This window comes from Myotis davidii, unplaced genomic scaffold (assembly GCF_000327345.1).
Source record: "Myotis davidii unplaced genomic scaffold, ASM32734v1 scaffold96, whole genome shotgun sequence".
NCBI classification, from domain to species: Eukaryota; Metazoa; Chordata; class Mammalia; order Chiroptera; family Vespertilionidae; genus Myotis; species Myotis davidii.
The window spans coordinates 6209672-6220719 of record NW_006289416.1 but is presented as its reverse complement, the minus strand read 5'-3'; the positions used below and the strand labels follow the sequence as shown (position 1 = coordinate 6220719).

The window sequence follows — 11048 nt, the reverse complement described above, 5'->3', positions numbered from 1 at the left end:
GCCCCCCCGGCCAGCCGGGTCGCCCCCTAACTGCCCCCCGCTGGCCTGGTCGCCCCCTAACTGCCCCCCTGCCAGCCTGGTAACGCCCTAACTGCCCCCCTGCTGGTCTGATCACCCCTAACCGCCTCTGCCTCAACCCCCGCCACCGTGGCTTTGTCCAGAAGAAAGTCAGACATCCAGAAGACGTCTGGTTGACCTGGTCTAATTAGCATATTACTCTTTTATTAGTATAGATTCTTATTTTTAAAAATGTTTTCCATCTAGTTGTCAAATTCCTAGCTTGAGAAGCTTCCTTCTTTTTCAGGTAATGATGAAAAACTCCTGAGACCTTGAAGTAGTTAGTAAAACAGCAAATCATTCTTGAAGAATTAAGAAAAGGACTTGTGACCCTACTGGGCCAAAGACTACAGTTCTCAGTTTTTAATGCTCTTCTTCCCTTCCCAAAGTATGTGAAAATGTATTTTTGACAGATTTTCCTTCCTTTTTAAAAAAATTTCAGCCGACTGCTAAAACTCAGATCCGCCTTTAGAAGTGAAAAGTGCACCCAAAGATAAAATGGATTCTTGCCATGAACCATTAAAAAAAGAAACAATAAGATAGAAAATCCATATAAACTTCAAAAGAAAATTCTTAGGAAATATAGAACGACTACTCTTTTATCTTGTAAGCATTCAACACCTGTGAGGCATTTGTTCTGTCATGCAGATCAGCCCTGAAACAGGTTTATGTGTGTATATGTATGTGTGTGTTTAAATTTTAGCATTTGCTATTCATCAAGTCAATTAGGCATCTACAATTAGAACCCCTATAAAGTGTGCTTTAATCCTGCTCCACACCCATTGGAAGGAATGAGGCTATACAACAATGCAGCTCCTGTATGGACAAGTAATCTGTTCAACAAAGTATTTGGGATTTTAACACTGGCAACCTGAGACACCCATTGAGGAAAGAGCGTTCAAAAGACAAGCACTGTACTACAATTAACCCTACACCCAACTCCTATGTGAATTTTGGAGGAAATGAAAATTAAGGGCCCATTTGTATAGTTATAACACACAAAACAAATTTAAGAAAGAATTTAGAAATAAGGGAAGAATTCCAAATAAAATCATTGCTGTTAATTTTACTTATATTAGTTCTCACTTTTTTGACCAAAAGTGGCTTTATATATAGCCCAAGTAATTTAACTTCTACCAAAAATTCTACTACTGATGTTTCTGTAATTGCCTAATAAATTATTTTAATTCCAAAGTGAAAATTCTTTATGAGATGCAGTCATATTTAAGGTGTGCTTAGTTTGCTCTTAAGATTTAATTATCTCAAAAAGTTTAAATAAATTTTTGTGCATTTTATTGAATTTATGAATGTTGACGCAAATGAAAAAAATAACGTATGTGAGAGTTACTGATACTGGTATTCTCTTTTTTTTACTGATAGTATTCTTAATAATGAGAAGGAAACTGATGTTACGAACCAAAATTACATGCAAGTCCTTTCATTGTTAATTTGTGTAGTCTTAATATGAAAGTTATCCAAAATTTTTGCAATTTTTGAGGAAACATCTAAGAAATAAAAGGAGGAATCCAAAACTGAATCAAGAAATATTTATCCTGTCATATTAGAACCTCCATACCTTCCCATTTCTTCAAAGGAGCTCCAACTCCCCGAATCCCTTAATCTGCCTGGTTTTCTATGAAACTGATAACCATATTTACCAGATATAAAAAACATTAGGTGAGATGCTGATAGCAGAACCTGCCATGGACAAGAGACCATTTATTAAATGGTAGCATTCTGAAAAACATATTCTAAATTCCATTTTGTTACCTATGCTTTTAAATAATAAACTTGATGTTGAAAGGCTTAAAAAGGCCAAAAAACAAAAACAAAAAAACGTACTCAAATGAACATTTTATTAAAACTTTTAAAATTTAAAGAATTCTGAAATTTCTATTAAATTTTATTGAAACATTAATTCTGAATTCAAAGCATAAAGACTATGTATTATCAACAAGAATTTGTGTGTAATCCTGACACTCACCACCAGCATTTGTCACAAAAGGAATATAAGACATTAGAAGGAACAATCATGAAAGGATACTATTATCCCAAAGATAAAAGATAAAAAAAACCCTCAGTTACAAATGTCTCTAGAATTTTCCAACAAAAATAGTCTGGTTAGAATATTGTAATTCTTCAATAGAAGTTGAAACACTTTATTATTTCCCAGTTTTAAAAAATGCACATAACTTATTATATTCTTGTGATCAGTGTATGTACTGCCTTGTATATGTTTTTGCTACCAGTTTATTATGTTTTGGTCAAATGAGAAATACACATAGAAGGTATTCAGATGGATCTAAATTCCTATGGCTAGATTTTCTTGGATGCCTAAGTGAAAATTATATATCTCAATTACTACCATTTATAACATTTTCTTTCTTTTTTTAAACTGACATTAACGTTTAAAAGTAATGAGTCAATTTTGATTCCTATATATACTTCAAAACCTGCAAAGTCCGGACAAGTCCATGTTTGATGTCTTTCAAATAGCCTCTTATACTGGTTTCTCCAAGTGGATCACCCACCTTAAAAAAAATGAAGTACCCTTCAGGCACATCTTTGATGTTATCATATATTTGGAGGATCTCATTTTATATGGAACTATGTGAAACACATTGACAAAGGACTCTTAAAAAATCCTGCTCTCGCCGAAACCGGTTTGGCTCAGTGGATAGAGCATCGGCTTGCGGACCGAAAGGTCCCAGGTTCGATTCCGGTCAGGCACATGTACCTGGGTTGCAGGCACTTCCCCAGTGGGGGATGTGCAGAAGGCAGCTGATCGATGTTTCTCTCACATCGATGTTTCTAACTATCTCTCTCCCTTCCTCTCTGTAAAAAAATCAATAAAATATATTAAAAAAAAAAATCCTGCTCTCAGCAAATCTGCCTAGCCCCAACCAAAATGCTTTTTAATAACATAATACTTAAAAAAAATAGTATGCATTCAATATCTTTAAAAATCCGTGATTTAAAATGGAAAAAAATATTCTGACCAATACATTATAATGTACCAGAGATTATCTTCTGTCATTAGCTCCAACATATATCCAACACCTACCATTCATAAAGCACATGGATATTAATCAAATACCAACAACTGCTGTATTCCTCCCTTAAAGTTTTTCAGTGATTATAAACTCACCTGGGAGTGTGAGGACTATAACAGTTACAAGGAGTATAATTTTAAAAATTTATATACTATGTAACCTTCGTGCACTTTGCATGTGTCCTATAATCTGATGAATATGACATATTTTTCTTTTTTCTTCTTCTTCTTCTTTTTTAAAATATTTTATTGATTTTTGACAGAGAGGAAGGGAGAGGGATAGGGAGTTAGAAACATCGATGAGAAACACCGATCAGCTGCCTCTTGCACACCCCCTATTGGGGATGTGCCCGCAAGCAAGGTACATGCCCTTGACTGGAATCGAACCTGGGACCCTTCAGTCCGCAGGCTGATGCTCTATCCATAGAGCCAAACCGGTTAGGGCTGGCATATTTTTCTCATCAAACAGCATATTATTTATTTTCTTGATGTTTCCTCATAAAACAGAAGTCTCCTGAAGCCCCTGAAACACCAAAAAACATGATGAAATCTGATAAATATGTTATCCCTATTAAGAGCTTAAAAGTAAAACTGGCTGTTAGAGACTTCAAAATAACTGAGTGGAAGAAGATCCCTATTAAGAGCTTAAAAGTAAAACTGGCTCAGTTTTAAGTGGCATGTATAAAAATTCTGAAATGATGATGTGCAAAATGAAAAATAAACACGGTTTAGGAAAATAATAAAATAATAGCAAAAATAAACAAGTATAAAACATGTACACTAATCACAATACAATAATCTACATGCATATCTTTTAAAACTAGGAAAGAATAAACAAATGTAATTCTATAGAATGGGGACTTTTTTTCCTTTCTCAACTTTCTACACTATTTTCTACAAATAGAAAATTTAGAGTAAATAGTAGTAGAGTATTTCTGAGTTTTAGACAGGTATTTAATTTTGATATTTTCATACATTTGGGGACTTTAAAAACTCATATTTAAGAAAATGTTCCATTGATCCAGTTATAAACTATGCAATTCATTCAGATACCATTTACTGATTTTTTACTATGTGCCAAGCACTTTTACCTACAGGGATGTAAAGATGAGTAAGATAGGGACTCTGCATAATAAAAATTTAATGATTGTTTTATTACCAGTTATAAAACAGAATATAATTATATGAAGGATAAAGAATTTAACCTTATGCTTGAAGATGGCAGAATACTAATTCTCCTCTATCAAATGTTTAATAAAAACTCAAGTACACCTGGTCCTATTTAAATTATTTCAAAATACTGCATTTACTTCACTTCCAGGTCACAAAGAACAAGTTTTATATATAATCTGTATCTCCTATAATAGCTGCTTAAACTTGCAGCTGTTCTTACTGGTAAGCCTACATGCTGAGCTCACAGTATTATAAACCAAAAGGAAGAGACTGCTGCTCTGTGACAGAAGTTGGGAGACATTGTTTATTCCTTCCCGGTTTTAGAAAATATACGTGTAGCTGATTATACTGTTATTATCAGTGTTACCAAGACAATCTTATAACTGGCTTATTTTTGCTATCATTTCATTATATAATTATAGTGTATAAATATTATCCTAAAGAAAATGAATACAATGCCTGCAAAACCTACTGTGTCTTCTTCACTATTGTATTCTCAGAAATTGCTACTGAATGACTAAATTGTACTCAAACTCAGAATCTTTCTTCAATGTTTCACACCAGATTTTCTGAGAAGATAGTATAATCAACTGAAGAGCAGAATTAGTATAAAATATTTATATTTGTTCCTAGTCATATGACTGAAAGAATACCAATTTAAAATTAGATCTTTATTACTAACAAGAAATTTAAAATTAAACTGAAAAAAAAATCAATAGATTTATTAATCAAATACAACATGGAGATGTCTTTTAAGTACAGATTTGAACAAACCAACTAAAAATGACATTTTAGATAAGTGGGACATTAGAACACCATCATTTACTAAATATTAGATGATACTGGAGAATCGGTTTTGTTAGTGAGATAATGGCATTTTGTTTTTGTTAAAAAAGATTTCTGAATTATACTTAAGTATTTATAGATGACGTTATGTTAGAGACTTCAAAATAACTGAGTGGAAGAGGGATAAAGAAATACATGGAAAATACGTAAAACAAGACTGGCCATGTACTGACAATGGTTGAGGTTGAGTGATGGGTATATAGTTCATTATACTATTTTCTTCAGTTTTGTATATGTGTAATATTTCCTAAAATAAAAAATCTTAAACTTTAAATTACAAAAGAACAGAAATGAACACACACACACACACACACACACACACACACACACACACACAAATAATAAAAGTAGTTACCTGTATGTGTGGGTGCGGGAGAGGGATAACTTTTCACTGCTTATTTTGTGTTTTGACATTTTTAGGAAAAAAAGCTTAAGTTTAAAAAACATATAAAACAATAGTAACTCCACTGATATCTGGATTTCTAAATGAAAACTACTATACTCTGACTGCATTAGCAATCCTGTATGTTGAAAGAGGTTTTTAATGGAAACATGGATCAGAATAATCAATCAAAGAATGAGCATAATAGAGCAGTAAAAGATGTGGAGTAAAGGTGGTTAAAGTCCCACCTTTCATAAAATTTTTTTTTAAGAGTTTCTAATGTTTATCTCAGCTAGGACTTCAAAAGCTACAATAAAGAAATGAAGACTTTCAGCAAAGTTGCAGGATGCAAAGTCAACATGTAAAAATCAGTGGTGTTCCTATAGACTCACAATGAACAATCTGAAAAGGAAATTCAAAAAACAATTCCAGCCGTGTAAGGTATCTCACTTCTTTAGATTGTCATCCTAATATGCCAAGGTTGTGGGTTCGATCCCCAGTTAGCAGGGCACATACAAGAATCAACTAATGAATGTATAAATAAGTGGAACAATGAATGTATGTCCCTCTCTTTCACTTCCTTTCTCTAAAATCAATAAGCAAAAATTAAAAACACACACAAAATACCCCACCAATTCCATTTTAAATATCATCCAAAAGAATAAAATACTTAGGAATAAGTTTAACCAAGGAGATGAAAGATTTATAAAATAAAAGCTACAGTGTTGCAAAAACAAATTAAAAACATAAATAAATGGAAAGACACTTCCTGTTCATAGACTGGAAGACTTACTATTAAAATGTCTATATTACTCTATCAAATACTATCTCTATCAAAATTCCAATGATGTTTTTTTGCAGAAATAGAAAAATATGTCCTAAAAACATAAGGAATCTTAAGAGACTCCGAATAGCCAAAACAATCTTGAACGAAGAACTACGTTGAAGGTCACATACCTTCTGATTTCAAAACGTAATAAAAAGCAAAATTAACCAAAACTGTGGTACTGGCATAAAGACAGACATATAGACCAGTGGAACAGAATAGAATCCAGAAATAAACTCTTGCATATATGATCAAATGGTTTTTGACAAGGGTTCCATAACCATTCAATGGGGAAAGGACAATCTTTTCAACAAATGGTGCTGGGAAAACTAAGTATCTCCATGCAAAAGAATGAAGTTGGGCCCTTACCTTACACCATAAACAAATTTTAACTCAAAATGGATCAAAGAGCTAAACATACCAGCTAAAACTATAAAACTATTAGATGAAAACATAGGGCAACAGCTTAATAACATTGGATATGGCAATGATTTCTTGGATATAATATCAAAAGTACAGGCAATAACAACAAAAGAGATAAATTGGACTATATCAAAATTAAAATGGCTGACCATTAGGGCCGATCTGTGGAGCGACCGGCAGGGTGATCAGGGGCCCCCCCCCGCTGGCACCCCCCTTGGCCGGCCTGGGGCCTGCAGGTTGGGGGCAGTTCCTTTGTTGAGTGTCTGCCCTCTGGTGGTCAGTGCGCATCCTAGCAACAGGTCATTCCGCTGTTTGGTCGATTTGCATTTTAGGCTTTTATTATATAGGATAAGGAACCTGAGGCAGTATAAAGTTAAGTACTTGCACAAGGTCACCACCTCTATTCAAGTGGTGGACATGGCTTTCGAATAGTGGTAGTCTAGATGGAGAATTCATGGATTTAACCACTCTATCACATGGCCTCATTTTCAGCTCAGCACTATTCCCATCCACTTGCAATCAATGAAAGATGAAAGTTTTAGATTTAATCCTAAAGACAAAGTATGATGACAACTTGCCTTCAGCATAGTATATATGAGTTAATTAGACTTAATCCAATTACAAAGCCTGGTCTATCAGTAAACCACCCACTCTGCCCCCAACATATACACCTGGTTCTTCCTTTATATTCCCAGATAAAATGATACACTACAAAATCCCTTAAAACCAGGACTGTATATGATTCATTTTTATTCATAAAGGACTGCCACATAATAAGTGCCCCCCAAAACATTTATTGAACAATTATCTCCAAGTACACTGGGACCTACAAGAATATTTCTGGGTTCATTTTTCAGAACCCATTAATTAATGAGTCCATTATCATGAGATTTTACCAAACTAAATATACCATGGGAAAGTTCTAACATAGAACCACATATTATACTTCAGATTCAGGTGGATTATATTTTAATGGAACTCCAGTATAATGTTAAAACTATAAAGTAGTATAGAAGTAAACCTATGATTGTAAGAAACAAATACAATATGAAGCATTTCCCACCCATGACAAAAATGTATTACAGTAAAGTTACAGAATTAAATAGGTATATTAAAGCTTAATATCAAGCTTTAATATCAAACCTATCAAGGTTTAATATCAAACCTTGAGTTTAGCTTCAATAGAACATTCCTTTATATGGAATACACTTTAACACAATCATCAATATTCATATACTCATACTAACCATGACTGCTGTATCATCTGCTCACTAACTGCATTTCAAACAAACTTTAAACTCTTATTTCATTACACTGTAATGCTTTAGTAGTTGTCTGTAGGTGAAAAGCTACAACTTAACCATAAAAATGAATCACAAAAAATTATAATAGCACAGATACCTTAAAAATGAGACCTTTGAACCGTCAGACAAAATTAGTTATTATTATTACAGTCTCAGTACGATGCTGTTGTGGTAAGTATTGAAGAAAATATGTTACCTTGTACTTCTTTATCGTGACACTCCTTTAGTTTTGTCCAAAGATCCTTAAAGTCATTAGATATCTCTGCAGAACTAGGGCTTCCACAACTGCTTCCAGAGACGTTCATCTTGCTTGAATATGCTCCACAGTTCTATTTGCCTAATGTTTTTTTGACTTTTTCTGTTACATTATACAGGTATGAAGTTGTCTTTGGACAGCTGAAATACCTGAAATGACAGATTACAACATAAATAAATCCTGCATTTACCTTTATGTAATTTGAGTCCAGCCAGTTTTCCTAATTGACTTATAATCAATAACATTGAGGATTGGGGGGGAGAAGGGGTGTGAAGAAAGAAGATTATGGTGAAAAAAGCCCTGATTTTAATAACCTGGATTTTAGTTAAGCTAAATTTTCAGGCAAATTTTCTCTTATTCCTCCTAGAAAAAAGTAATTACCTAGATTATGTTAAAATGAAAGGATACTAATATAGACATCAATATTGACACACCATTCTAAAAGAATTTGCTTTTTAAACTTTTAAATTGATATAGAATGCAACAATATATTGAACCAAAAACGGAAAAAAACATTCTAAAGTATTCTTTTTTTTTATTGCTTAAAGTATTACAAAGGGTATTACATATGTGTCCTTTTTTCCCCCCCGCCCTTGACAAACCCCTGGCCTCCCCTACCCCCCAGTGTCTTATGTCCATTGGTTATGTTTATATGCATGCATACCAGTCCTTCTCTAAAGTATTCTTGACTTAACCATTCTACACACACACACACACACACACACACACACACACACACACACCTACATATATACAAAGCCACATACATTATAAAGAACAAGTAAGATGACTGACGTATTAACACATATGAGTATCTGAATAACTTTCTCATGAAGTCAGTGAGCAAGATACAGATACAGCAAAGATCTATGAACACAGAAACATTTAATAACAAGGCAACTAGGGTTAAGGTATTTTGTACCTCTCTCAGAGCAACTGTGAAAAGGTTGATTATTTGTATAGCCCTTGAAGGAAGCAACAGGCTATTAAGAAGTTAAAGTGAATTAATAAATATTTTAATGTGTTCTTAAATTGAAACCATTAACTAGCTGCCATTAAAAAAGTAAAATGATTAACAAGTTTATTAATCCTCACATCTGGTTCCTTAGTCAATGCCTTACTAACAAGTACCCAAACTGATATGTCTTTTGCTAACCATTTCTTGAGGTCTCTGATGAAGAAGCTAAAATAAGAGGTGATATTTCTAAAGGGAGCAAGATGATGTGTGAATCCACTTGGTAAACTGTAAAGTACTGCAGCCCTGGCCAGGTAGCTCAGCTGGTTAGACTGTCATCCATCCCCAATATGCTGACATTGTGGGTTGGATCTCCAGTCAGGGCACATACAAGTAGCAACTAATGAATACATCAATAAGTGGAACAATAAATCTATCTCTGCCTCTCTCTAAAAAATCAATCAGTAATAAAACAAAATTTTTTTTTAAATATATTTTATTGATTTTTTACAGAGAGGAAGAGAGAGAGATAGTGAGTCAGAAACATCGATGAGAGAGAAACATCGATCAGCCGCCTCCTGCACATCCCCATCTGGATAAAACAAATTTTTAAAACTGTAAAGTAGCCCTAACCGGTTTGGCTCAGTGGATAGAGCGCCAGCCTGTGGACTGAAAGGTCCCAGGTTCAATTCCAGTCAAGGGCATGTACCTTGGTTGCAGGCACATCCCCAGTAGGGGGTGTGCAGGAGGCAGCTGATCGATGTTTCTCTCTCATCGATGTTTCTAACTCTCTATCCCTCTCCCTTCCTCTCTGTAAAAAATCAATAAAATATATTTAAAAAAAATAAAACTACTATTAGTAAGTTTTCAAAAGTTGTGACTATACTTTTTTGAAACAGTGAAAATGGAATATAAATTTTAGGCAATATTAGGGAATTATTTTGAATTTTCTTGGGTATGATAATGATGTGGTCATGTTAAAAAAAAAAAAGTCCTGCCCTAACTGGTTTGGCTCAGAGGATAGAGCGCCGGCCTGCGGACTGAAAGTTCCCAGGTTCGATTCCGGTCAAGGGCATGTACCTTGGTTGCAGGCACATCCCCAGTAGGAGGTGTGCAGGAGGCAGCTGATCAATGTTTCTAACTCTCCCTTCCTCTCTGTAAAAAATCAGTAAAATATATTTTTTAAAAAGTCCTTTATCTGATAAAAAGATATATACTGAGGTGTTTACAGGTAAATTGACATGTTCTCTGAGATTTGCTTTAAAATACTCCAGCTAAAATGAACAAAAGGATGCTGGGTGGGGAGATGAAACAAGAAGGGCTGCACTTGGGTAATAACTGAAGCTGGACAATTGATGGGCAGGTATATGAGGGCGTTCTTAATTTTAGTGTCTCTCTTGTGTACGTTTATTATTTTCATAACCAGAGGCCCAGTGCACGAAATTCATCCATAAGGGTCCCTCAGCCCAGCCTGCACCCTCTCCAATCTGGAACCCCTCGGGGGATGTGTGACTGCTGGTTTAGGCCCGATCCCTCTCTCACAATCCAGGACCGCTGGCTCCCAACCGCTCGCCTGCCTGCCTGCCAGCCTGATCACCCCCTACCACTCCCCTGCCAGCCTGATCAATGCCTAACTGCTCCTCTGCCGGCCCAATTGCCCCCAACTGCCCTCCCCTGCAGGCTGATTGCCCCCAACAGCCCTCTCCTGCAGGCTGATCGCCCCCAACTGCCCTCCCCGGCCAGCCCGGTCGTCCCCAACTGCCCTCCGCTGCAG

At 35.1% G+C, this 11048-nt stretch overlaps 1 protein-coding gene across 6 annotated transcripts in view; it reads right to left on the bottom strand.

Annotated features, from left to right (window-relative positions):
- RBBP8 (retinoblastoma binding protein 8) overlaps positions 1-11048 on the bottom strand; it is a 92541-nt gene that overhangs the window by 62696 nt on the left and 18797 nt on the right. For all 6 annotated transcript variants that reach the window (XM_006761884.2, XM_015562723.1, XM_015562722.1 and 3 more), the window contains one exon: positions 8260-8468. In XM_006761884.2, coding sequence (XP_006761947.1) covers positions 8260-8368 — 109 coding nt within the window. In that variant the 5' untranslated portion in view covers positions 8369-8468. The remainder of the gene's footprint in view (positions 1-8259; positions 8469-11048) is intronic.